Source organism: Bipolaris victoriae, assembly GCF_000527765.1.
Source record: "Bipolaris victoriae FI3 unplaced genomic scaffold scaffold_8, whole genome shotgun sequence".
Lineage (NCBI taxonomy): Eukaryota > Fungi > Ascomycota > Dothideomycetes > Pleosporales > Pleosporaceae > Bipolaris > Bipolaris victoriae.
Window position 1 is genome coordinate 337,015 of NW_014575384.1, and position 26,634 is coordinate 363,648.

Consider the following 26,634-nt stretch of genomic DNA (forward strand, 5'->3'; position numbering starts at 1 on the left):
TTATCGCATTGCCAAAAAACGTTCTTTTGTAGAACTGGGACGTACAAAGTGACGTATGCAAAGCCAAGTGACTGCCTGGTGCTGCTTGTACGCATGACTCAGCAGTATTATCGTGGTGTTTTCTGGCTAATAATCCGGGTGATCCTGCGCGCCGCACAGACTGCGCCCTTCGAACTCGACATTCTACCGCATTAGGCTTAGTGCATGTAGAAAGAGTCTCCTCCCCCGTCTTCGGCATGGCCCCAGAATGAGTCCAAGCCGCGGTCCTACTTAGCATCCATCATCCCGCAAAACGACAACTCACGCCTTATTGTTGAATTCGTCCAGAGGGCGTGCATTTGTTCTTTGATTCATCGCAGGCCATTGGACAACGGCCAAGATAACCCACTGCTTGATTGCAAATCTAGGCCCGCCATCATGGCTACCCACGATGCAGCCTTCGATATGGCAGACTTTGTCGATTTCGGCGACACAAGCATACCCGGCGTATCACAAGGGACAGACCTCAACATAACGGAGCCAGTATTGGACCAAAGGTGCGTGGTATACCCATTATCCCTTAGTCACTCACCCCGGCTCGACATCCATGTAAATGCGAACTTGCGTTCAAGAGGTCCACCATCTACGATCAACTTTCTTTTTCTTTAGGTTCTAATATCAACCAGTCCCCTACTAGGGCATGATGCCTCCGGAGGGCTCGTGCAATCTGCCGATGCTCAAAGTACCGACATCGACTTCAACACTGACTTTAGTACTTGGCTGCCAACATACCAAAAGTCCGTCCAGCCATGTGAATACTGCAGATCAATGTCCCTCGAATGTTTCATCTACAACGTCGACGGTACCAAGCAGCTAGGTTGCTCTCCATGCAACGCCCTGTTCCGGCCATGCAGCTTCAGCAATCCGGAAAGGATGCCAGCAATGAAGCAGAGAACGGCACTCGACACGTTAGATGTCGTGGCTGAAAATGACACGCGATGCTTCGGTGGACTCACCGGAAGGAAGCAGATGCGATCGTTGGGTCATGTTGGTCCCATAACGGATGACAACAACGGAGAGCAGTGCCCCAAGAGTGCTGCTGTATCAGCACGCTTCCCCAGAGCTGCTGTCAGCATCCTGAAAAATTGGATGCTGATGCACATCGATCATCCCTATCCAACAGAAGAAGACAAGGAGATGTTGAAACAGCAAACTGGCTTGTCCATGGGCCAGATCTCCAATTGGATGGCCAATACGCGGCGAAGGCAGAAGGCACGACCCAAGCGAAGTGCATCGCCGAGCATCCGACCATCAACAAAGGTCATCAACATTCCCGCAGGTAAAACCTGGGAAAGCATGGGTACGTACACCAAATCTGAGTTTAGTCGATCGCACAAGACTGTGGCGCCCAAGACTGACGGAAGATTCATCGTCTTTCGTGCGGATCAAGGGCGCACAAACTCAGATACTGGCACCTCATCTCAGATGCCAGTGTTACAGCAACAGGAATGTTTCGGTTAACTCTCGACAGGTCCGTTCGAACGATGGAAGCACTCTCCTCCTGAAAACGAACCTGCACCTCTCAACGCCATTGCTCACGCTGTTGAGACGTTTGATCCCCCGCAGTCCGCCAGCCAGAGCAGCAGCTACCGCAAAGATGCTTCTAATGACAGCACTGGGAGCTTCTCGGTGTTCAAGGCCCCTTCCATCTCTTCGCTAGAGACTGGCCTCACCAAGATGTCCTCCGGTTCTCGGGGATCCCGGGACTCTGCCTACTCGTACGGATCCCGACACTCGCTCGGCTCTTTGAACAGTCTCAAGTCAAAAGAAAGGCGAAGGCGCCGACGAATTCCTACTCGAGTGTCAAAGCCTAGTCCCGATGAAGGACAAAGAATGTTTCAATGCACATTCTGCACTGATACTTTCAAATCCAAGTACGACTGGTATGTAATTCTCTACCATAGCTGCTGCAAATGTTTGATTGCACCGAATGGACAGGATAATACTGACGTTTTGAAGGTCTCGCCACGAGAAGAGCCTTCACTTGTCTCTTGAAAAGTGGCTATGCGCACCCCTTGGCGAGATCGTTGCCGATAAGGTTACCGGAAAATCCAAATGTGTCTACTGCGATGAGTTGGATCCTAGCAAAGAACACCTGGCGACACACAACCACACTGCTTGTTTCGAAAAAGGCCCCGAGTCTAGAACCTTTTATCGGAAAGATCATCTTCGACAACACCTGCGACTTATGCATGGCTGCAAGATGACTGCCAGCATGGACACTTGGAAGTCTGAAGCACAATACATCAAATCCCGTTGTGGGTTTTGCGGCATGAGCTTTGACAAGTGGCAGGACCGTGTCGACCACCTTGCAAAGGAGTTTCGTAATGGAGCCAGTATGAAGAATTGGAAGGGCTGTCGTGGTCTAGATCCCCATGTAGCCATACACGTGACCAACGCGATGCCGCCATATCTCATTGCTAATGAGAGAAAGTCACCTTTCCCATTCTCGGCAAGCAACTCTTCAAGTCTGCAGGTACGTACGACTGTATTGAATACGCGAGGCCAATCCGAGGTTGGAAAGCATAATGGTATTCTGCAGAGTTCTCTGACTGACTGATAAACAGCAAATCAATCTGTCACTTGAGACGCGAGACTTGGAGTACCTGCTCCCCAACAACTATGACCTATCCATTGCCTACCAAGACGGCAAAGATGCTTCGTCGGTTGGGCCAATCATTCTGACCACACCCGAGGACTTCCCAGAGCCGGGACAAACGGATCATAATCCTAATGCAACATGCTGGGAGATTCTGACTCTACGACTTGGACGCTTTGCGAGACGGCATATTAAGGAGCACGGTGCTGGGTCTGTGACCGATGAGATGCTGCAAGTTGAATCACGCCGTATTCTCTATGGTGATGACGATCCCTGGAATCAAACTTCTGCAGACAACCCCGAATGGCTCAATTTATTCAAGAAAGCACACGGCATCGACTCCAAAGCCCCAGTAAAAGGCATTACTACAGAGCACGATGTTTACGAGGATCTAGGCATCAACTCCGGCGCCACTGTTGACTCTAGCTTCGACGTGAATAACTTCACTTGCGCAAACCTGCCTGAGAACGATCCGCTGCGGGCACTCTCTTTCGAGTGTTCGCTTTCAGGCTCGTTGGGACATATCAAAGGACACGTGCGACAGCTCTCATCTGGCCGTCAAACACCGTACAGCGTACCGGGGCTGAGCAGGTCACCCACATCGCCCGCTTCCTTTGCGCCAGCAACAACTACAGCAGCATCCAACGATGACGCACTCATGGGTGTATACGCACCCATTTCAGAGCTTGCATGTCCCTCCAACGGCACCAAGGGACCTTGCTTTGGCGAGCACGGCGAACTAGGCTTCTCCATCACCAACCCCGGATCCCCTAAACGACGATACTGGATGGATGAAGCAACCACCCAAATCTCGCCATTGACTTCTCCTCTCGACCACCAACAGCAACCCATGTACGAGGGAACCGCTGCTTTCAGCAATCCTGGTGCCACCACAACCACTACCACCGCCGATGACTTCCAATTCCCCTCGTGGGACCAACTCCCAGAGCATCTGCAGAACCCAACTAGCAGCGCTGAATACAATCTTGCGGGCGTAAGCACGTCTACTACTGAAAATGTCTTGGCGATGCCATGGGACGATACCATGGATTTTGCCATGGACATGGATACGGATATGGATTTGAATTTGATCTGAGTTTGGGTTTTTTGATGGGATGAGACGAGAGGGAAGAAAAGTGTGGGATTTACTTGTTTTCTTGGTATTTGGGAAATCTACGAGGATCAGAAAACCGAGGGTCATTCATGATTACGTTCCTTCTTTTTTTTTTTTTTACCGTTGTGGGGTTTAATAGGGGGTTAATGTGAAGGCGTTGGATGGTATCTGTCTTTTTTTTTCCCTTCTCGTTGATTGCTGAGTCATGATATACCATCCTTATACATTATTTTTCCTTCATAAACACACTCTCTCTGATGTGACAAGTAGAAATGACGAAGAAATTTTTTTTTCTCTCTTTTCATAACTTTGACAATGACTTTATACCGGTTCGCCCGTAAATGGCAAAAAAAAAAACATGTAGTTAATCACCAAGGATGACCATGTCAGAATCTTGCATTTCAATTCTTGATATGTACGAATCATACCCTCTCATACTACCACCTCCACTTGGAAGGGGTTTCCACTTTTTTTTTAAATTATCGTTCAGACTAAAAATCATAACTGATCCACACTAAGCTTCTGCACAATAATACCGGACGCAGCACCACCACCATTGCAAATAACCGCCGCACCGTACTGGCCATCCTTGAGCTGATGCAGCAGGGTAACCAATATCCTGCTTCCAGAGCTACCAAGTGCGTGACCAAGCGCAATAGCACCACCGCGGGGATTAACATTTTCAGTACCGAGACCGAGGATCTTTGCGTTTGCCTTGATGACGGCGGCGAAAGCCTCGTTGAATTCCCAGATGGCAATGTCGGACTTTGAGAGGCCGGATTGGGCGAGGAGTTTGTCGACGCAGGCGGCGGGGGCGACGGGGAAGTCGATGGGGTCTAAGTTTTGGAGTTGTTAGTAATGTGCTTTTGTTGTGAAGATAGACAGAACGTACCCAGAGCAGCGTCAGCGTAGGTGACGATCTTGGCTAGTACACGGCTGTCCTTGCCGTACTTTTGTGCAATGTCTTTGCTGCCGAGGACCAGGGCTGATGCGCCGTCGCTGAGGGGCGAGCTGTTGGCCGCTGTGACGGATCCGTTTGGTCCCTTTTCGAAAGCTGGCTTCAGCGTTGCAACCTTGTCTAGCTTGAGCTTGTTGTATTGTTCATCCTCTGAGACGACGGTCTCGCCCTTCCTTGTCTTGACGGTAACTGGTACAATCTCATCCTTGAAGAGACCATCCTTGTACGCCTGTTGTGCGCGCTTGTATGTCTCAATAGCGTAGTCGTCCTGATCTTGCCTTGAGACCTCGTACTTCTTGGCCGTGTTCTCTGCGCAGTTGCCCATGTGGATCTGGTTGTAGACATCCCATAGACCATCGGAGATGAGACCGTCCTCCAACTTCTGGTGTCCGAATGCTGGCTGCTGGCTTGCTCGGCTCAGGTAGTATGGGACTCTTGTCATGTTTTCCATTCCTCCCGCGACCTGGGCTTCCGCCTGTCCGAGCTCAATGGTAGAGGCGGCAATGCTGACAGCCTTGAGACCTGAGGCGCATACCTTGTTGATGGTGGTGGCTTCGATGTTTGTAGGAAGACCGGCAAAGATGGCTGCTTGTCGTGCGGGTGCCTGTCCAACGCCACCTCCAAGCACGTTGCCCATGTAAACAGCATCGATAGACGATACCGGGACCTTTGATTTCTCCAGGGCGGACTTGATGGCCGTGGCGCCTAGTTGCGGGGCCGAAACCGTTGTAAAGTTGCCATTGAACTAGCAAATACTCAGCATACAGAATCAATTGATGCTTATCTTGTACTGACCACTGCGGTCGGTGTCCTGCTGGCACTCAGAATGTATGCATCCCGAATCTCTTTCCTTTGTGGCGTGGAGCTGCTGAACTGTCTTTGAATGCTAGCCAGTCGTTGTTGCGGCCGCGAAGCCATCTTGAAAGAATTGCGAAGGACAGCGGAAGACATGGTGACGGCGATTCCTGGAGAAGTTTGCAAGAGTTCAGAATGCGGAGAAAAAGACTCTAACGAGTCGATGCGTGGCTATCACATGGCAACAAGAGTTAGACTGGTGTGACAAATGCGGGCGGAATGTGGAGGAATGACGCGCTACAGCGGCTAGGCCGAGGTTCGGCAGTGCACGGCACTACCCGGCTTAAGCTGTTCCGCTGAACCATTTTTTTTTAATCATTTGATATCACTCTGGAGAAATAAAGGTTGTTCAGTGATATTGGTCTAGAAATACAAGTGACATTGAATCATCTCTCTAATAGTCATAACTTCTGAAAATCTCATAACTCAAGCCAGTGCACCCATGGGGTCCCAGAGCTCTAGCATCTTTGGCTGCTGCTCCAATACCTTCCTGATCGACGAGCTAACCACACTCGGATCTACAACGGCCTGGTATACAAATTCGTCCATCCAAGAATCGCTCATAACAAAGTACCCCTTGTCGCCCACACGGTCACTCCACGAATTTTCTACCCTCCAGCGCACTGGCTTGCCGTCAACCACATGCACAGCAGTCAGCACCATGGCGTGCGTCATTTGACTTTCTCCAGTCTGTAGACGCTCGGCTTTTGTCATACCGAGCCTGACATTGAAGCCGAGCTCGTAGTCGAATAGCTGGGTATCCATGATACCCTTGGTCGAATCCGAGTATTTGCCTACGTCGGAGCCAAAGAAAACAGGCATGCCGCGTTTCAGCATGGCAATGCAAGCTTCTTTGATCGTCTTCATGTCGACGTTGACGTAGGTTACTGGTCGGCCGTTCCAGACATTACCCAGGCGCTTGACACTGAGCAGGCGGTTGTAGGGGTTTCGGGGGTCGTTGACCAAAGAAAAGAGGGTGTGCACATCAGTTCCAGACAATGCGCGGACTACCCTGTGATCGGAAAGTTCCTTGGCAAACTCAACTGGTCGGCTAACGACGGTGTTGAGTTTGCCATCCTTGTCATAGTACTCCCACGTGAAAGGCTTGGTGGCAGATGGTGGGGGACCGAGCATCAGCGTCAGGATGAGATGAATCTCACGGAGCATCTTTTCCTTTTCGCTAGCCAGGGTTGCTTTGACGGCTTCGGGAGACCAGTTGCTCGAGGCAATGGTACGCAGCCGGATTGCATCCTCGCGCAGCTTTGTGGTGATGAGGCGGTCCATGATGGAAGAGTTGGAGGCATTGAACGAGTCTGGGTAGATTGACTGGGGCACGAGACCGTACTTTTGTACAAGGTTTGCAACCATGTCCCATTGACCGCCATCGCCGACAGGGCTGGACATGAGGGCCTGCACTATGCGACTGTCGATATCCTCGTTCTTGGTCTCGAGTATGCTCTCGAGGAAGTAGTTTGCCTTTTCAATCTTGTCCCAGTAGAAGAGGTAGGCTTGTGACAGTTGGAACTCGGAGAGCTTGTACCGCTTCATGATGGCGATGCGGAAGACATTGGTGGATGCAAACAGCCAGCATCGTCCGGAAGAGGCTTGGTTAGTGATGGGAGAGCCCTCGAAGGGTATCTTGATGTTGAACTTGTGTGTATCTTCGATGGTGGCTGCGCGAGAGGAGAGGACGGCATTGGCGGAGTTTGAGCTGAGGGCTGCCAGAGCGAGGCGGTTCTATCAGAAGGAGGTCAGCCGATGCAGGGAACAAGAAGAATGAGCGAGTGTGTGTGTAGTGTACCTTTGGGTCAGCCATGAGCTCCTTCTCCCACTCTTGAACGGACTTGATGGAGACATTTTGCTGGTACTTGACGACGGGTGTGTACTGGGGAGCTGGAGCACATGGTCAGCATGGAAAGAAGGAAGGTGTCGGGGGAAAGATATGGGATCAAGAACATACGGGCCTCTCCATCGCCTTGGACCACAACATACTCCTCCTTCTCCTTCAAGTACTGAGCATACTTATCATGGTTCATGTTGAGCGCGTGCAGACGTTCGAGGAGCTCGTCGTTGACTGCGGCTTCAGACTGCTTGGACTGGTCGGCACCCATAGCGGATACTGGCGCGGACGGTGTGGGGTCTACTAAATATCTATCAGAAGGCTACGGTGTCGGGAGGTGTTGCGTTAGTGTGGGAGAGGCGCTCCCGTCCGCGTCGCCGTGGGTGTGGTCGTGGCAAGCCATCATGGTGTCGGTATCTTATCGGGCTTATCGGGGGGCAGCGCGTGCAAGGGGCGCGTGGCAGGTCGACCGTATCAGATGGTCTGAGTGGAACGCGAAGCCTTCCGTATTGGGCGTGGCCGCGTTGCGACATGGAGGTTGAGAGCACGTCGGCCGTCTAATCCTCGCCAGCACCACCACAGAGGGTGGTTGAGATGCAGTCTCTCGCTGCCATTAGCACGCCTCTTGGGGCGGGCCAAGCACATGCAGGGCAGCACGAGTCACCGCTCAACAGACGACGACTACTTTTACTCCCTGGCCCCCTGCCCCCATCCATGTCTGCCCTCATCTACAAATCCCCGCCGATTGCGCTTGCCACCCCAACGCCATCGGCACGAGACCCTGAGCTCGGCAACGGCCAACGCCCTAGTTTCAGTTTCATCTTGCCCGTCAGTCCAACCGCCATTGCTTGACATGTCCATCTTGACTCTTGTCACTGGCCGGGCTCCTCCTCCACTCCACACCACACCACACATACACATACGTTCAAGTACACACATATCCACACACCGCCCCATGAACCATGGCCGCGCATCGCTCGCACCCAACATGCGCGGCTCGTAATAGAGGAGATGAAGATAAGCAGGGCCGAACGCGTGTTTCATCACCGCGCGCAGTGCCTTCCCCTGGATTCAGGCCTGCTAATTCAGCCGCGGCGTGAAATTTGGCGACACTGGACCTTTGTGCGGTCAGCCTTGGTGCCGTTATATGTCTTCTCTTCTGCCTCATTCTGCAATTGACTGTGACCGCAACTAATACCCTCTTCAACCTCCCCATTCTGGATCCCCCGCCCTACGCAACATGGAGCAAGGACAAGGCCTCTGGAAGAAGCGCATCCTCGTGCCCTTCTGGATTGTGCGAATATGTCTCATGATATTCATCATCGCCATATTCGCCTACACCCTACGCACGCTGAAAGATCTCAAGGACTTTACTGAGCCAGGACCTGGGTACGCCTATGCAGTTGCTCATGCGCACGCTCGTAGACTAACAGCAAGCAGCACTGTCGTCCTCTTCATTCTCTTCATGGTCATTGTGCTGTTGATTGATGTGCTCGCCATCCTTCTCTTCCTTCGGGATAAGCTTAAGCCGGGCACCTTCCTAACCATGAACTGTTTCCAGACTGGCTTCTGGGCCGGAGTTCTGATTGTCGACTTTGTAGCAATTGGCCATGGCGCAAGCCCCGTCGGAATCGGCTTCAGCGTCTTTGTCTTGTACGTCTGAGCTGGTAACATGGCAATTCGCTGTGCTGACTCGTTGTAGCCTCACGTTCCTTGGTCTCCTCATCTACTCAGTCATCGGCCACCGTCGCGCAAAAGCCGCAGCCCAGCGAGGCCACTATGCGCCCGCCCACAACCCAGCCATGCCTGCTACCGACTTGCACGGCACTCCCTACTTTGGCGCGCCCGATAACCATCAAAATACCGCATACCATTCGCAGACACACCCACCCGCAGATGCGCACGATCAATATGCTGCTGCTCCTCCATACCAGGCCGGTGCTGCAGGCGACTATTACCACCAGCAGCCCATGAAGCCTGCTCACATTGTTTGAGAGAGTCCTGCAAATCCACAACGACCAAGTTGTTTCGGCGAATCGGCGCAATTACATATAAATAGGGCGGTGTAGTCTATGCCGAGATGCCAGTAGCTTGTGCGAGGAGGTAACGCGAGCGAATCACGATGACTGGAAATCCACTATCTCTATATACTGTCTGGCCATGTCGTGCGATTCTTGACTGGTGCGACGAGACGATTCCGGCGGGCGATGGTGGCAGGGCAAACAAGCTCGTGGCTCGTGCGTGGCATGTCCTGGGTTTCTGAGACGCGTACAACTTACTCGCGTTTTTTTCTTCCGCCTACGCCACGGAGTGGTATGATATGCATTTTTGCGTGCTATAAGCCTGGGCTTGGGCATAAGGTACAAAGTTCAAGGGCCTTGGCTCCTTCTGCTTCGCCTCAAATTTTGTGGGGAGCGGCCCGTCAGATCCATGCGCAACCGGCGGGAGATGATCAGATGTGGCAGGAGTAAAAGATCAGGCCTCGCGGAGGACGTAATGTATAGTTGAAAGAAAATCATTCCAATACCCGACGTGGTGGTACGAGTGAAGTAGAGCGTGAATAAAGTGTCGGTATCAACACACGTGCAAGTCGCAGGCGGGTGTAGTTACCGATTCAAGTGACTGGCGCCGAGACGCTACGACTAGTCCAGAGGCGACGCTGCTTGGAAATGTTTCCAGCTCGGAGGTCAACACCCACTCACAGCACGAAAGCCGTTCTCTCCACCATGTCGCAGCCTTGTTCATTTATGCCCCGAGCAATCACATTGCTTCTCCCGGCACGTTGCCATGAGCCTGTGCCTGTCCTGGGCTGTGTTCCCAAGCCGTGTTTACTTTTAGTCCGCATGATGGCCTTGAGTCGTTAGTGGCTGATCATTGAATGCGACGTTATACCCCATGGGATAAATCGTGATAGGGATACTATATATCTGTAAGTAGTCCTCGAGCTACGGCTGTTTGCCTCCAGCACGCTCTTTTGTCTTGCCACTCTCCCGACCTCCTTGGCCCGGTGACGCTCGCTCTGCTCCACTCATTCGTTCTATCCACCAAGATGCGCTCGTTTTTCTTGCTCGCCGCCGCTACGGCGCCACTCGCCCAAGCAGTACGCATCGTCCAGTCCAACGACGACGGCTGGTCAGAAATTAACCTCCGCACCTTTTTCGATGTCTTGAACTCGGCAGGCCATCAGGTGGTGCTCTCCGGACCGGCTGAGAACCAGTCGGGTACAGGTGTGTAGCTGCAAATATATACACAACCATCAACCCATGTATACTGACCTTTCAAGGGTCGTCCGACAAGGCGCCGACAACTGTCGACAGCGATGGCTGCATCCACGCCTCTTGCCCAGGCGGGAGCCCCCCAACTGGCGCAAACGCAACAGATCCTCGCCTAAATTACGTCAACTCGTTTCCCGTCACATCCATCAAGCAGGGCATCGACGTTACCGCGCCTGCCCTGTGGAACGGGGCCAAACCTGAGCTTGCCCTAACCGGACCGAATGTCGGTAGCAATGTTGCTGTCCAACTTCCCTTCTCTGGAACCGTTGGAGCCGCCGTCTACGCAGTCAAGACGGCCCAGATCCCAGCAATCGCCTTCTCAGGCAAGAGTGGCGAGCCTACTGCATGGAACGCCCCCACGCCTCTCTACAGCAAAGTCTACGCCGACCTCGCTCTTAACGTAACCAGCACCATCATCAAAAGTGGCAAGCCGTACCTGCCCGCAAACACGTTCCTGAACGTCAACTTTCCCGAAGTTTCCGACTCCCGATGCAGCGACCCCAGCCAGTTCAAGTTCATCTTTACTCGCGTCAACACTGGCGTCTTTAGCTCCCGCGATGCAGAATGGTGCGGTAGCACGCGCCTGCCCTGGGAGGCTGATGTCATTCTGCTCAGGGGCAGGGACTGCTATGTTACCATCAGCCCTGGTGATGCAAACGACAAGTCGACTGTGAATGATGCTGCTGTCCAGACTCAGATTATCAACAAGCTCAAGCCTATCTTGTCATGCTTGCCTTGAGAGAATCGCTGATGGCTATGGGCTAATAGGAAGTGTACGCAACATTATGACATGTAATATTTTTGTGATACCTTTTTCTCAATTTTGAAATATATTTTGATCAACGAGGGAATACATAAAATATGGGGAAATGTGCGAATATAAAGATTGAACTCCGTACTTTTCTATGCAGATAAAGTACATAAATACCAAAATCATAGACAAAAATCGAAAATAACCCCCTGCCGTCCCATATTCAAACTGTCGCCTTTACACTTGACTTAAGTCTCTGCGACCTTTTTCCCTATGTTGTGGCCATTTAACCTCTTCTTCTTTTTGTACGCGACACATTCTTGACATGTTTGTTGTTCCTTTTAGCAATGCCGAGCTGGAGATCCTGGGACCCACAGGTTTACACCATAGTACCACGTATACCGAGCTAGTGTCCTTAGCCCCACTTCAGCAACATTATGGTCTCTCTGTTGTAGAAAGAAGCGAAATATATTTTCTGCTCAACTCCCGGCTACTAAAGAGAAACTATAAAAGATGTCAGATCGAATAATTTCAAATTCTTAGGCACCTCATGAGTCTACCGTCGATTCGAGTCACTACTCTAGCTTGCATGGCCCCCAGTCACAAAACAACAAATTGAGCACCCCACCCCCCACCATACCGGCTGCGTTTCCACTGTTTCCCCTCTAAATCGAAACGGAGGATTTGGATTGGCAAGAATAGGTTCTACGAGGGGTGTCTGGACAGCGTGCACAGACCTGCGACGTCATTAACCTTTGGTGTCATACAGATGAGTCGTATCTCTATATGACTACTCAGGATTTAGCTGCCATATAATATAACCGCAAGTTTCTTATTCTCTTTCATTTACAAGTACAGCGTAGACTAATTCTTTGCTAGAGCTTCAGTTGCTCCAAAACAATACCACATATTCGTTCTTCATACCCAGCTTTCATAATTCTTGTAGGATTAGTGCATACATACAATCACCACCAAGCGCATTCTCTAGAGCAGCCCCCCAAATTCCGGGCATCAACACCAATCAAACTCTGTATCATCCCATAAAACAACTCCAACAAAAAAAACACATAATACAAAACTCCCCTCCCAATGGATCCTCCACCATCCTCCGATGCATCTCAACCCCCCTCCCTCGCATCCCGAATGCGCACTTACGAAGCATCCACCGACCACATCCTCCCCACCAACCAACCCATCATTCTCCGTCTCGACGGCCACGGCTTCTCACGCTTCACCTCTCGCTTCTCACGCCCCTTCGACCCACGCATCCACACCGCCATGACCCGCACCAGCAGCGACCTCCTCCACTTCTTCCCGCAAGCCACCCTCGCCTACACGCAATCCGACGAAATCACCCTCGTCTTCCCCTCCGGCGTGCAAACCTTCAACGAGCGCCTGCAGAAACTCTGCAGTCTAGCCGCGAGTTACTGTTCCGTACGCTTCAACCGCCACCTCGAGCTTGCGTTACGTGAGATGCCCGATCCACCCGTCAAGGGCGACACGGAGCTTGTCTTTGGCACGGCGCATTTCGACGCGAGATTCTTCCCCGTGCCGTCTGTGCACGAGGCCCTGAATAATCTCATCTGGCGCTGTCGGAATGATGCGGTGAGGAATGCCGTGTCGTCGTTTGCACGCACATTGTACACGCCGGCTGAGTTGCATGGGAAGAAGACGGGTGAGCTTATTGAGCTCATGTTGAGGGATAAGGGGGTTAGGTATGAGGAGGCCGTGCCGAAATGGGCGATTGAGGGCTGTTTGGTTAAGCGCGAGCAGTACGAGCATCAGGGTGTGAATGCGAAGACGGGCGAGGTGGAGAAGACATTTCGGACGAGACCTAGGGTTGAGGAGAGAGGCGTGAGGGTCTTTGACGAGGCGGGTCTCAAGTTAATCACGGACAAGTATTGGTAGTTGTTGTAGGTTAGGGTTGCGACAAGTAGCATCAACCATGAGAGTAAAATAAACAAATCAAAAAATACAGTAGTATATCCGTGATTTGTTTGATGAGTCTTTACCAAGTCTGAAAAAAAAATAAAATATATCAAAAGCATAGTAGATCACCCCTACCTCAGAGTACAAAAGATAAGCAAAAAAGAAAGGATGGGGCCTGACCGGGATTCGACTGTAACGCTGTTAGATACTTGCGTTCGCTGTGCGAATCTGAATGGGTGAACTTACACCCGGGGCCTCCTGCAGAATAGGCTTGATAAACAGACGTGAATCTGAATCTTCCCAAAGCAGGAATCATACCACTAGACCATCAGGCCGGAGTTATGAGACTCTTGGAATTGATGGAAAGGATCCCGTATTTTTGATATATGAATCGAGTAAAAACGGGGAGTGAGAAGCGCTTGAAGAGTCATCGGATGGGACAGTGGGGTAGTGTGGTGAGAGGGGGTAGGTAAGCGAGGGGGAGTGTGTGCCTGTTACCCCGCCATGTGTCATCCTTTGTTGAATACGAGTTGTGGAGTAGCATAACGATCTACTTGGTGTTTTCGACCAATAACTATCACTATCAACCGACTCACTTGGCTATCAATAATTCGTCGAACATATACCGTAGAAATTAAGAATAATATAATTGAAACTGATATCTCGCGACAAAAACTCCAACCTCATGCTTCCCATCGTGTAACCATGTATTCGTTAGAGCAAACAAAGAAGCAATGCTGCGTTTCCATCTCATCCCCACCTCGCGTACAAAATCAGCTCTACGTCAAGTCCAAGACTTCTACCGCGCTTTCTCTCCACTTGCGTCTGTCTTTGCCTTTGAGCAAGGGCCCCGGTGTCTGCTCTGCCAGCTTCTCTGGGCTGTCAACATCGACGTAGTCCCAGGCACCTACGACACTCTTTCTAAGAATGATAGCCCGTTTCTTCTTGCTCTGGGCTTTCCATGCTGCGGGCGGTGATACCGACTTTTCTTCGCTTGGTGACCGTGATGAACGCGTTGGAGGTGATGTCCGTGTTGCAGCCGTTGGTTGTGGCGCCGGATCACACCCCCCTACGGGTGACGAGTGTTCTGTCAGATCAAGCACATCCGCTTGTGGCGATGTCGACCGTGATTTTGCTGCAGCAGGACGAGGGGACGTGAGGTCTATAGTATCAACACTGGAGGGCGCTGATGTCGTTTTGCTGAGACGTGGCGAAGTACGGCGAGGCGGGTTGGAGCGGAAAACATCTTTAATGCTTTTCTTCTTCCCTACAGTGGAGACTGATGAGGTCGAGCTCGCAGACGTGTTTGATGATATTGACGTCAATGGCGGCCGTGTTGTCGATGATACTACAGGACTCTGCTCACTAGTAACCTCTTTTTGAGAACGTCGTGTGGCTTCTGGGCGCTTTGGTGGGGAGAGCGTCAAGTCCAGTGATTCCACATCTTCCGATGGCTTACGGAATTGTGGTGGCGCAGGGACTGGTGCTGCACCAAACAAAGGAGTTATACCTCGCTGTTTGGTTGGTGTTGCCGATGCTCGCCATGCATCTAAGGTAGTCTGTTTTGGTACAGACGAGTCCCGAGATGCTCTGGTTGCAGCCGTCTCTTCCAATGTTCTTGTCCTGACCTTCTTTGCTGGTAGCTGCAAAGGTGAAGGGTGCACTGGAGACTCGGCTAAATCCAAGGTTTCTATTGTCCTCAAAAGTGGAGGTGTGGAAGGCCGATCCAAGACTTCGCTGGTGTCAGCAGGAAGCGTTTTCGAACGCTGAATTGGAGCTCGCCTTCTCCGTTTAGTTACACTTGGAGGCAAATCTTCTAGAACTGGAGAGAGCGACTTTTCAGGCTCCGGTTGTGGTCGTGGTGTTAGGATTCGTGGCTTCACTGGCGATGAGGATAACAAGTCAATCGCTTCGTATTCAGCCGGTGCAGTAGTCTGTGATGATGGCGCTGGAAGATCTCCAGCCTTCTCTTGGGCTTTTACAAGTGCTCGTGAAGCTCTCACTCCAGGTTTTGTGACCTTTGCAAAAGATTCTATTCGGACTTGGGGTTGATCTTTAGTCGTCCTTGTCCGCCTTGTGGTTGTCTTGGCTTTTGGTGCGGCAGTGCCAGTATCCTGAACCGATGCTGTTCGTCTAGGCTTCTGCTTTGCCTGTCGTCCAGCCTCCCAATCTTGAACTGTGAGTGGCACGCCGACTTTGACAAATGTTTCCATGACCCATATACGTGCCGGCTTTTCAGGGTCAAATTTGGTCGGTCCACGTTTCTTAGGACCCTCATCCTCCATGTCCAAAGGCACGTCTTCGTCTAGATCCTCATCTCCTACATCCTGTTGGGAACTAGGCGGCGGGGCCTCTACATCATCGTCCGGATCCTCTTGGCTAAGATCAATCTTTACCAACTCGACAGGTGTGAAGCTTACGCGAAGCTCGGTACAATGGTCGGTAATGGCATGCTGTCTTTTTCCGTGAAGACCTTTGATCAGCGTTGATTCGTCTTCTTGTATGGCTCGTAGATTGTCAGTGGGCAGGCGATTAGACTGTTCAGCGCGGATCCGCAGTTGGCGCACAACAAGAGATGGTGCTAGACTGCGAATGAAGTGCTTTGCACCCTCGAGTTTGGCCCAGTCAAAAGCATCTTGGGTAAACTCGCGCAGACCCGGAAAGTCGAGATCCCGATCCCAATTGATGGACCGACGCAACTTGTCTAATCCTGCTTGGTTCGAGATCGCGGGATGCGTGTAATATCCGAGAATATCGAGTCGGGGGAAGTCGTCGGGGATCTTGAGTGCGCCGTGTTTGCGTTTAAAGAACTTGCTTTCGTTTGTCTTCAACTCGTGTTGCAGTCGCTCCTTCCATTGGGCTATGGCTCTAGAGTCGTTTCGTGGAATCTTGCACAGGTCGGCACCAAAACCTGCTTTGGCTGCCTCACATGCAGTCTTGGGGCCGCATCCAGGTATTCCCTCTGGCACATAGTCTCCTCCACTCATTAGCGCGACCAAGATCATGCCCTCACGATCCAGTCCCGATGGCCCGTTTTTGGTTTCGACAGCGTCGTATACATTGACATGAGTTGGCGTCTTTCCTGATTTCTCTGGAGACCAATTTCGGAGAGTGACACCGCTCCCAAACATGAGCGTGTCCACATCTTCACTCAGAACCGCATCGACAATTCCTTCCCTTTGCAGCAGTGCACACTCTGCTTCTGCCTCGCCTGGCGCAAGATGTATGGGATATCCAAACTGCTTCAAGAGCTGTTTTGCAAGGAACTCCGGGATGGAAGCGACCGTCGGACCGGTGCGCTTGTTGCGCTTGAATGGTGGTTTGTTGGGTCCATCGAAGACAAAGACAGGATGGATAGCAAGAGAAATCAAGCGCAGGAGACGGTAGTAAAATGTTCGCAATGCAGGGTTCGTGCCGCCTAGCTGCAGTCAGCACCATACGGTATGCGCATACCCTGAGAAGACTTGCCTTTGCTAGCTTGGATCTGGAAAAGCCATATCGACGTATCAATAGCGATGCGCAGTGGGCGGCCAGTCTCTTCAAACTTTTCGACGGCGAGCTTGGAGAGCGCTATGCGTGTGCCAGGGCCGATTTCCTTGTAGATTCTGCATGCGTTAGTACTGGAATATACCCCATAATATGCGCGACTCACCCATGGATACCCATTGCGACTCCATGCTATGTCCTTTGATCTCCAAGCTGGCTGCCTTGTTCGCGATGTTGCGCCCAGCGCGTGGACTGGTGTCGTGATTAGATTGTTGCCACGACAACAACGCGTCACCCGTCCCGCATGCCCACGGATGCACGTTTATTCCCCACCATGCCATCCCTATCGCACTAACAACCTCCACCCACCATCCTCACAGAGACCCTTGAATATGGCGCCCCGCGGTCGCAGCACAACGGCGAGTCCGGGTGCCTACTCGGATCGCAGCAACGACTCAAGCCCGGACCCGCTAGCCATTTCTTTCGACGAAAACATCACCTCATCGCACCGCAAATCCAGTCCTCGGAAACCCATCATGATCACCTCGCCAAGGAAACAGGTCCGGCGGCTGGAGACGTCAGAGGTCGTCTTCTCGTCGCCGTCCAAGTCTATGATCATGAGCACACCGCGAGGCAACGGCGCAAGCCCTTGGCGCATCAAGGTCACCGTCCAGGCTGAACCGGAAGACGGAGAAAATGCTGAATCACCATCAGTAAAGAGGGTGACAAGAACAAAGACGACTACTGTACCGCTAAAAGACCCGGATGCGTCGTCTCCTGTCAAGCGCCCCCGCGGCCGACCCAGGAAGTCTGAGACTGGATTGACGCCCAAGCCCAAGAGAAAAGGGACACCAATCAAGAGGCCTGCAGAATTCAGCTCGCCGAGCAAAATTGTGCGAGGCGGCGATTCCAGCGCAGCCGATGTCGATACCGATGTGCCACCTAGGAAGCGAAGGGGTCGTCCGAGGAAGAGCGTACAGTCACCGACTGAATATGACGAGACCAGCGTTGCAGAGGAGGCCGAAGCTATCCTACAAGCCACGTTCGAGGAGACACCTCTGCCAAGCACCGAGGCCGAACCAGACAATTCGAAAAAGAACGCGCGATTTGCAGCTCCCGATGATCAAACCATGGATGATGCATTGCGAACATCGCCTACACGATCAGAGCCGTCTCCCAGCCTAGGCACACCAGCTCATACCAATTCGAGGAACAATGTTCGCGCACGCAGAGGTACACCACATGCAAACAGGGTGGCCGTTATTGCATCCGATGAAGAGGAAAGTGGCAGTGATGTACTTACGCCCGCCAGCGGAGATGAAGACAACAACGATCTTCCCGAAAACCAACCCATGAGTGGAACAGAGGATGGCCAAGGAGACGTGCTTACACCAAGCGAGACCTCGGCGCAATCGAGTGATTCAGCCGATGCCACTAGTGATGATGGTGCACCCGAATATCCTCAAGACTATGAAGACGAGGAGGAGGAGGAAACACAGGGTCAACATTTCACTTTTGACGAAGGCACCACCAGGATGCCAGATGACACGACGATGTTGGATAGCGAGACGTTTAGCATGATATCTGTCGAGTCATTGAAGAGCAACACAAATCGACCGAGCCCAACACAGCCTCGAGATGTGCAGGCCAATGCTCCAAAGGCCAAATCCTCACTCAGGAACGAGTACTTGGGACCAGTTACGCACGTAGCATCAGGTTCTGAATCTTCAACCCATGAAAAGCACGTCTCGACAAGCAAGGCCTTTTTAGAAGCCGCGTCCATCGAGACAGTGCGTCCAAAACTGGCGCGTCATGTCACACCCGCTATGGACTCTGAGATTCCATCTGCACCCCCTGCTCTGCATCCTGTTCAGCCTGCTCTGACCAAATCTCCATCTCCAACACTTGGCCGAGCAGTTACCGCCGGTGTAGCTTTACAAGGTCTTCTCGACCCCACACGACTCACCCCAGATGCCTCACAAAAGACGCCCGACGGAAAGCGAGGCTCATTGGACGATTTGTTCCGTGGCTTCAGCTCAGGGACACGTAAAGATCTTCAAGCAGGCTTGCGACTTGGCGAGCAACTTGCACAAAATCAGACAGAGGAGGACAATGTGCCTGGCCCCTCGAGCCCTATCAGGGGCCAATCTGCGGCAGGGCCGAAAGCAGGTGTGTTCCGAACGCAACGAAAATATCAGCAATCGCGTCTTCTTACACCCGAAGACCAGGATCATGTTGTCACAGCGGTGGCACCGGCAGTTGCAGCGAGCGACGTCCAATACCCAGCGTTGGACGTTGAAGAGGCGACCACAGCACCATTGAGCCCTGCGAGGAGCGAATCCGCAATGAGTTGGCGAACCGACACTCCACCCCGCGCAGCCAAAAGCCAAGATCAACAAGACACCGCTATGAATGAGGTTCAAGAGGAGGTTCCCGGTCCTGCAGAAGAGCTAGTCCAACATGATGACTTTGGTGATATCTGGCAAGAGGAGGCTAGTCGCTCAGTTATCTCGATCAATCCAGAGGAAGTTCCAGCAGAGAATTCCCCTGAAGCTCGCGATATATTCACAGATGCCAGCGTTGTCAGGCCTGCTCGCGGAAGAGCTGCCCGGACTTGGCGCCGCAGGAAAGTCATTGATGAGACGGAGTCGCAGCAAGAGCCTGCCTCGGCAGGCTCAGTGCCAGCAGCTGTCCAACCATCAGAGGGCAGTAAAGAGGCCCAAAAAGTTGATTCCGCACAACCCGATGAACAGCCTATGCAAGTCGAAGAGCCAAACGCTGAAGGCGAAGAAAGTGACGCTGGTATGTTCTTCCAGTCGAACACGCCCAATGTTGCAGACCAGAAGCGGCCTTCTCGGTTCCAGAGGCGGCGGCCAAGAAGACAAGAAGCAGAGAAGGTAAGCCTCTCTGAGCTTCTTGACCAGGGGGACAGTTTTGTACCAGAATCTCCTTCGCCCGTAAAAACGAAAAAGACACCCCCGAAAGCGACACTAAATCCATTCTTGGATACGCCACCTCGCTTCCCTGCACTACTGAACTCGCCAAAGAAGAGCAGTCCCTTGAGGCGTGAGCTTCACAGTGGTGACATTTCTACAAGCTCCGTACAGCAGTATGAAGAGTCTACGTTGCCACTCGCGCAAAGCTCGCCGTTTCACACGGTCGTTGATGGCGACAGCAAAATCTCAGCAGCATCCGACCAACAACAATTCCGAATGGAGATGGAAGGAAATACTGCTTCCACCATTTTACGTGTGCGGGAGGAGGCCAACGAGTACCTGGACGCCTATGAACCGCAAGAGCGAAGTCTGAATGAGATTACAGAGGTTACCGAGCCTAGCAGAACACATCAAGACATTAGTCACCTGCCATCGAGCCCACCGAAGATGCAGCGACGGTTCGAACAGCGGCTGCTTTCTGCACGAAAGCCTTCGCCGCTTTCTAAGACAGTAGAGCGCCCAGGCAATGTACCAGTACCACAATCACGGCAGAACGCAGCGCGTTCGAAGGAACCGGAAGTGATTGAACTGTCGTCTGAAAGCAGTTCTAGCGACGACGACGAAGAAGTAGAAGAAGAAGAAGAAGAAGAAGAAGAAGAGGAGGAGGAGGAGGAGGAGGAGGAATCAGATGCTACCCCCAGTGGCCATCCTCAACCCCGTGCACAGGCCGCCTCGATATTGAGCGCCAAGCCAACATCCTCGCGCTCATCTCAACTACAACCACACCCTATCATCTCACGGATGACACCGTTGCCAAAAGTCGAGCCTTGGACACGAACACATTACAAAGCCCTCGACAAACTGTACACCACACACCTCAAACATCCCGCACTCTTCTGCCCTTTCAACGTCCCTCCCACGCCACTATCAACCACAAACGGCTACCTCCTCCGCCGCTTCCTCGCCGACAACGGCAACCTACCTTACGTCGGCGCCGTGTTCCATGCCTGGGGCTACAGCATGGTCATGACCGCCGAGCTTGTCGTTCTCTGCAGCGTCTTCATGGACCTGATGAGCCTCAAGAGCGAAGTCGAGTACGAGCAAGTCACAGGCAGGAAACTAGAAGTAGGCAATTGCGCACCGGGTAGGCGCGGCGACTGGATCTCTGGCGAAGACGTACTGCAGCGCCTTGCTACTGTTGTCATGGGCGAGAGTGTGAGGAGAGATGAGCGGGCAGGGCTTGAGATTGATCGCTCTAGAGGATTGCAGATTGAGTGGCCGCAGACGCCGCGGTGAGCTTAGTTTCCATGTCTGATTACTCTTTTTAGGATTGATGGACTGGCGTTTGCGGCTTGGAGACGGGGGATACCATTTGATTGATGATTGTTCATACTTGACTCTTTGATTTTGTTTTTCCTAGGGTTGGGCTGACTGTTTTTACTATTTGGGCATGATACCTCGATGTTGATTTATTATCATTCTATTTCTTGACCTGTCTTCTTAATATTGTTTCACGTATTAAATCACTCGTTGATCTGAACATTAGTATTCCATTATATTGTCTCAATAGGAAATATGGAGTATTCCGTCTTCGTAATAAAACAAAAAGAGTAGTATGTGTTAGGAGAGTACCGAGATTTGCCTGTGAACGTTCCCAAAGCGTGACCTTGCCCCATCTCCACACCCATCATCGTATTCAAAGAGCAAAAAGAAGATTAATGGGCTCAACCGGGATTTGAACCCGGGACCTCCTGCAGAATAGGTTGGAAAACCCAAAGCAGGAATCATACGACTAGACCATTGAGCCGTATTGTGGGTGGTTGAGGTTGTTGTGATGACTAATCTTGAAATTAGATCTATTGTATCTACAGAACAATCGACCTGTACTCAGATTGGAGTAGAATTGTTGGGAACGCCGATAGATAGTGAAAATCTAAAGTGGAAAAAGTGGAGCATTGTGGGAAATCATATGCATGACTGAGTCATTAACCAGCCAACATACGAGGCACTGCATCAATCGATACTCGGAGACTTTGCATGCAGCACAGAAAAAGCATTCAATAAGGTCGAGCATTGCTACGTGTATTGATGTGGTAATTGTACATTCGGCATGACTCTAATTTTCGCGTATACAAAGCCTGACCCGTGAACTTCGCGACGGCGGCTAATGCGATTATACATCAAGTGCAAGACTGCAGAAAAAGAAGACCTTGTGCTCGCTCGCTTGCTATCCGCTTTTGTTGATACTCGAACGCATTAATGCCATAAGAATGGCTGGAAGTGCTTGCGACATTGGATCTTACTTCATTTTTGCCTTTTCCCGCTTTTCTTGCAAGTACCTCCATGACTTTGATAGGCCCGCCGTAAAGGGTCCCTTGAGCGTTTGCACAGTTGATGGCCACTTGACGGTCTGGTTGATCGCCTTGGTTACCATCTGTGGGATGTCCTTCTCAGCTGCTATTCGCCTATCAAAGTCACCGGCGACCTGCTTCTTCAGGATTCCTCCCGAAGATTCGTCCTTCCTTGCCTCCAGCATCTGCTGGTACTCGCGACCTGAGATGCCAAACTTGCCGCGGTACTGGAAGTACACCTTTTCACGGAACTTCTTGGGCAACCGCCGGACCATACTGGCGCGACGCTCTGGGTCCAGGTCTTGGGACATCTTCTGATCCAGCCCCGGGTCCTCCATCCAATCCGGCTTTCGAATCACAGACTCGTCGGCGTACCTGATATTCGGGAGCGACATTATGAGATCGTGGTAGAGGTATCGAAAGTTTCGTATCTGGTGCGTGACGATGTTGTCGATCTTCTTGGGATTTTCGCTGCCATACTGCATGCGCGGATCGCCTTGATAACTCAAGCCTGTGATTGTAGAGTATAGTTCCTTCTCTGTAAACTTCTCAGGCAGCAAGAGAAGCGCACATCGAACGGCGGAGAGGAGATTGCGTTGATTCGCGACGCGGAGATTGGGCTCTTCGTGGAGGATTTTAACGGGCTTGTGCAGGCGGCCGGCGAAGTATAATGTGTCCCACTCGGTAAGGTCGCGAAGGAGCGTTTCGTAGTTGACGACGGCGTATTTGATCATTGTTCCGTTCACTATAACATACGGGTTAAAGTAAGCACCTGCGCCGTACTTCTCCTGTACATGGCTGACGACTCCTGAGCCGAGCGATCCAAGAAATGAATAATGATCTCTGTGTTCGCGTAGATTGAGCGAGTGGAAGTGTTGAGAGAAGCGAGGCGTCAGGATAAAATCAATCATCTTTCCACCTCCTTTTTGCCATTTCAATATCGCATCGGGAGGGTTCGGGTGAGGCGATTGAGTCGTTCGCGAAGCTGTCGCAGCCGACTGAGGAAAGACGCCAGAGCCGTAGGCAAATGCGTATGTGACTGGCGGGAATTTCCGTAGTATGCCTCGCAATGCCCGTTTAAAGTCTTCGTTCGTTTGCATCAACTGATTTTTGCCAAAGTCCTTATGCGGGAGCTCTGTAAAGTCCGACAGCGAGGGAGCTTCATCTTCCCAGTCTGGTGGCAGCGATTGGAATGCATGGGGAGTGTCCGTAGGTGTTGTCTTCTCGGATGATATAAAGCGGCGATTGACCTGCGCCAGAGGCCTTCTACACCAGGCTATCCGAAATGTTGGTTGGCGGCGATACATCTTGTTGGGAGGATAATGCCTCAAGTCGCGCAAAGTGAACGAACGGATGACGTAAGCGTGTTGTTGCTCCACATGTCTTGGCGGATCAGATGTTTGTGGTCGGCCTGCCGCGTCTGGAGACGCGACTTCTTTCTCCATTCTCACCCAGCACACACCACTCGAGACTCGCAATATTCAGTATTGCAAAACACATCTTTATCTTCTATAACCAGCCGAGTAAAAAAGCAAAACCAACACTCAAAACTCAAAACTTTCCACAACTACCATCACTCCTACTAACGCCATGGATGCGTCCCTGGCTTCTTACCAGGCGCGTCTAGCCACCTTTGAGGGAGCAGCTACGACAGGCAAGGGACGACGTACAAGCAACAGATCTAAAAAGGCAGGAACAAAATCAAAGGCTTCATGGCCCCTTACAGCACCCTCGGCACAGGATCTGGCGTATGCCGGTTTTGTATGGAAGCCTACCTCTACGAGCCCCGACAACGTACAATGCTTCAGCTGCGAGTGCCAACTAGACGGCTGGGAGGAAGCGGACGTTCCTGCATACGAACACTCAACACATTCCCCAAGCTGTGGCTTCGCAACAATCGCCTGTATCCGTCTCCGTGCGGGCGATCCTGGCAGGACTGAAGATGACCCGACCTCAGAAGCCATGGTGGCAGCACGCCGCTCAACCTTTGGCGATATGTGGCCACTCGACGTCGCAGCTGGCTACCCCAGTGTCGACCAAATGGTGGACGCCGGCTGGTTCTACGACCCTGCAACAGACACACCCGATGGCGTTACCTGCCCATACTGCTCTCTAGCACTAGACGCATGGGATATCGGTGATGATCCTATGCAGGAGCACCGTCGAAGATCTCCTGAATGTCTCTTCTTTGTCCTCTCCGAACTCTACAAACCCGCCCCAGCACCCAAGAAAGCCAAGCGTGCTTCCAAAGCTAAGCGTGCCTCAACCCGCTCGTCAACAGCATCTACAGCAAGCAAGAGAGCCACACGTGGCAAGAAGCGGACGAGCGAGGCAGTTGAGGAAACCGAGTACTCTGAAGTCATCCAGCCTGCGCCGAAACGTGTGCGATCCTCGAGCATTGAAAGTTTCCCTAGCGATCTTCCTGTGGGAACGCCTAAGAAGACACCGACCGGAATCAGGGACACTGTCATGGACGACTTTGACATGTCGAGCCTGCCGGCGGACCTAGCAGTCGGAACACCCAAGAGGACACCGCCTATGATGAGTGAAGCAGATGACATACCAGAACCCATCAACTGGAAGCCTGCCGACGTTGATGCCGTAATCACATCTCAGGAAGAGGCCCACGGTTATCTCAGCGAAATCCTTGCTGATTCTGGTCTGGACAACGTTCAGACAGCAGACATGACGCCTGAAGAACTTTACGAATACGTTATGGCTAGCCTGACAGACGAAGAGAAGCGCATGACGATTGAACAATGGGTTCTGCATAACGCAAAGAGGGGCGAAGAAAAACTCCGCATGGCCTGCGAACAACAGATACTGGCATTCGAGGCAGAGGGTCAACGTGCTATGGCTGTTCTCGAGGGCATCCCCACAATCTGAGTTTGATGGGCATTTGGTTAGGATTGGAGCACATGGGAGTTTGGTCATTGAGATACCCCGACATCAGAATGGGCGTTTTGGGCACGTTGCGATCCGCATACGTTTAATTTTACGGCTGCTTAGTGTTTTTTTGTTGGTCTTTGATTTGGGGTGCCACGTTCCGCCCTTGCTGCGGGGCAACCGTCTAAGCCTAGGAATAGCTGGGAGATACACCTAGTTTTATTGCTTGTATGAACTCAATGGCGATTTTTGTTCTTGTCCCGGATAGCATAACGACAGATGAAGATGAATGATGTTTATATTCGAGCCATTGCTAGATGCCATTGAGAAAGAGGGGCAGATTAAAAGACGTGTTGATAGTTGAGGGCACGATGACGCGTGATCACGTGATGTGCTTCGCAATGTAAATGGATTGAGCAAAGCATGTATTATTCCACAAAGCCTCGTATTCTCTGCAGATTTTCCAGAAAGCCCCCGGTTCTTTGCTGTGGAGGCTGCGGCTGTGACTTTGAGACACTAGAGCTACGAGCTGGCTTCTGCTGGCCTCGATCCTTATTCTTTTCCCTTTCCCTGTCCAGCTCGCGCTGCTTGTCCTCTGCCAGCTTCACCAAGCCGTCGATGAACTTTGTTCTTGCTTTTTCTTCGGCTGTGCCCTTCCATACCTGAGCGAGATCTCTCAGCGCTTGTATGCGCACCTCGGCCTTGTGCATGCCGCCTTCTGGATCGCCTGTGATGAGGTCGGCAATCTCGGAGCGGAGCGAGGCGGCGAATTCTTTGCCTTTTTGCTCGCGGGAGGCGCTGTCGGTGCCGGGCTCGGGGGCAGAGACGCTGATTAGGGAGGCGCCTAGGGATACCTCGCTAGGAGGGATCGTCCAGTGCATGGCTTCTCCGAAAACCTTGATGACATTCTCAAGGCGCGAGCGGACCGTGGTCAGGGTGCGAAGGTCGGAGATGTATTCGGGCGTGGTGTCTTCGGGTTCTACGAGCGCTGGGAATGCTTCGCTGGGGGCTTCTGTTTGTGCTGGCGCAGGGCTTCCAGGTTCTCCTTCTATAGGGTCTGCTTTCAGAGTGATTCCACCTGGCAGAAACTTCTCAACGTCGTTCTTTAGACCATCCGTTAGGGTCTCTGTGAGGCTGACTGCCTCTCCCCGCAATACCTCGACCTCATAAGCCAGCCGCCCGCCAGTCCGCAGTATGTCATCGGTCAATTGCGTGAGTATGGCAGATAACCGGGTCGTATGTGCGTTGAGTTGTGAGAGGAGGTCTTGGGTCTGGGAGGAGAGGTCAGCCAGCGAGGCGGCATTGCCTGTCTTTGATCTTGAGCTTAGCGATAGCGAGGGGAGCGTGGCATTGAGGTAGTCGGTGGGGTCGAATTGCGATTGGAGGAATGGATCCAGAGCGGGATCGGATACATGTGTCGACTTGGCCGCTGCCGTTCCCGGCTTTTCCTGGAAGACGGCCATGGTGGACGCCGAGGTACGGAGGGAAGGTATTGCAGACGTCCCAAGATAGGGCTGGAAGCAGTACCGAACGCTCGGAACCCTTCCTTGCACTTGGCCCTCATATGCAACCGGTAAGACCGGAAAATAGTGGCCCCTCCTAGCAGGGCAAAACT

The 26,634-nt window shown here is 52.0% G+C and overlaps 12 protein-coding genes across 12 annotated transcripts; 6 read left to right on the forward strand and 6 right to left on the reverse strand.

Moving 5' to 3' along the window:
* Window positions 1–417: 417 nt before the first annotated feature.
* COCVIDRAFT_49416 (hypothetical protein) lies at window positions 418–3,707 on the forward strand (the record flags this gene model as incomplete). The annotated part of the gene is made up of 5 exons (XM_014705536.1): window positions 418–536; window positions 666–1,339; window positions 1,511–1,922; window positions 1,999–2,515; window positions 2,607–3,707. Coding segments are annotated over 5 exons (2,823 nt in total), but the record flags the coding sequence as incomplete, so codon positions are not given.
* Window positions 3,708–4,250: 543 nt separating this feature from the next.
* On the reverse strand, window positions 4,251–5,661 carry COCVIDRAFT_87693 (hypothetical protein; the record flags this gene model as incomplete). The annotated part of the gene is made up of 3 exons (XM_014705537.1): window positions 4,251–4,588; window positions 4,645–5,455; window positions 5,506–5,661. 3 exons carry the CDS (start codon window positions 5,659–5,661, stop codon window positions 4,251–4,253), a joined length of 1,305 nt encoding a protein of 434 aa, XP_014561023.1.
* A 330-nt stretch (window positions 5,662–5,991) lies between these two features.
* Window positions 5,992–7,676, reverse strand: COCVIDRAFT_87935 (hypothetical protein; the record flags this gene model as incomplete). The annotated part of the gene is made up of 3 exons (XM_014705538.1): window positions 5,992–7,302; window positions 7,367–7,458; window positions 7,526–7,676. The coding sequence occupies 3 exons, from the start codon at window positions 7,674–7,676 to the stop codon at window positions 5,992–5,994; spliced, it is 1,554 nt and encodes a 517-aa protein (XP_014561024.1).
* Window positions 7,677–8,645: 969 nt separating this feature from the next.
* COCVIDRAFT_87987 (hypothetical protein) lies at window positions 8,646–9,399 on the forward strand (the record flags this gene model as incomplete). The annotated part of the gene is made up of 3 exons (XM_014705539.1): window positions 8,646–8,794; window positions 8,846–9,058; window positions 9,108–9,399. 3 exons carry the CDS (start codon window positions 8,646–8,648, stop codon window positions 9,397–9,399), a joined length of 654 nt encoding a protein of 217 aa, XP_014561025.1.
* A 1,055-nt stretch (window positions 9,400–10,454) lies between these two features.
* Window positions 10,455–11,419, forward strand: COCVIDRAFT_87959 (hypothetical protein; the record flags this gene model as incomplete). The annotated part of the gene is made up of 2 exons (XM_014705540.1): window positions 10,455–10,632; window positions 10,689–11,419. 2 exons carry the CDS (start codon window positions 10,455–10,457, stop codon window positions 11,417–11,419), a joined length of 909 nt encoding a protein of 302 aa, XP_014561026.1.
* Window positions 11,420–12,520: 1,101 nt separating this feature from the next.
* On the forward strand, window positions 12,521–13,339 carry COCVIDRAFT_87850 (hypothetical protein; the record flags this gene model as incomplete). Its single annotated transcript, XM_014705541.1, has 1 exon — window positions 12,521–13,339. One exon carries the CDS (start codon window positions 12,521–12,523, stop codon window positions 13,337–13,339), a length of 819 nt encoding a protein of 272 aa, XP_014561027.1.
* Window positions 13,340–13,680: 341 nt separating this feature from the next.
* On the reverse strand, window positions 13,681–13,848 carry COCVIDRAFT_87729 (hypothetical protein; the record flags this gene model as incomplete). Its single annotated transcript, XM_014705542.1, has 1 exon — window positions 13,681–13,848. A coding segment is annotated over one exon (168 nt), but the record flags the coding sequence as incomplete, so codon positions are not given.
* A 291-nt stretch (window positions 13,849–14,139) lies between these two features.
* On the reverse strand, window positions 14,140–17,026 carry COCVIDRAFT_12419 (hypothetical protein; the record flags this gene model as incomplete). The annotated part of the gene is made up of 3 exons (XM_014705425.1): window positions 14,140–16,778; window positions 16,814–16,965; window positions 17,013–17,026. The coding sequence occupies 3 exons, from the start codon at window positions 17,024–17,026 to the stop codon at window positions 14,140–14,142; spliced, it is 2,805 nt and encodes a 934-aa protein (XP_014560911.1).
* A 212-nt stretch (window positions 17,027–17,238) lies between these two features.
* Window positions 17,239–21,078, forward strand: COCVIDRAFT_87926 (hypothetical protein; the record flags this gene model as incomplete). The annotated part of the gene is made up of 2 exons (XM_014705543.1): window positions 17,239–20,409; window positions 20,443–21,078. The coding sequence occupies 2 exons, from the start codon at window positions 17,239–17,241 to the stop codon at window positions 21,076–21,078; spliced, it is 3,807 nt and encodes a 1,268-aa protein (XP_014561029.1).
* Window positions 21,079–22,081: 1,003 nt separating this feature from the next.
* COCVIDRAFT_34059 (hypothetical protein) lies at window positions 22,082–23,440 on the reverse strand (the record flags this gene model as incomplete). Its single annotated transcript, XM_014705544.1, has 1 exon — window positions 22,082–23,440. The coding sequence occupies one exon, from the start codon at window positions 23,438–23,440 to the stop codon at window positions 22,082–22,084; it is 1,359 nt and encodes a 452-aa protein (XP_014561030.1).
* A 283-nt stretch (window positions 23,441–23,723) lies between these two features.
* Window positions 23,724–25,019, forward strand: COCVIDRAFT_12422 (hypothetical protein; the record flags this gene model as incomplete). The annotated part of the gene is made up of 1 exon (XM_014705426.1): window positions 23,724–25,019. The coding sequence occupies one exon, from the start codon at window positions 23,724–23,726 to the stop codon at window positions 25,017–25,019; it is 1,296 nt and encodes a 431-aa protein (XP_014560912.1).
* Window positions 25,020–25,447: 428 nt separating this feature from the next.
* COCVIDRAFT_34061 (hypothetical protein) lies at window positions 25,448–26,482 on the reverse strand (the record flags this gene model as incomplete). The annotated part of the gene is made up of 1 exon (XM_014705545.1): window positions 25,448–26,482. One exon carries the CDS (start codon window positions 26,480–26,482, stop codon window positions 25,448–25,450), a length of 1,035 nt encoding a protein of 344 aa, XP_014561031.1.
* Between the last annotated feature and the right edge of the window lie 152 nt (window positions 26,483–26,634).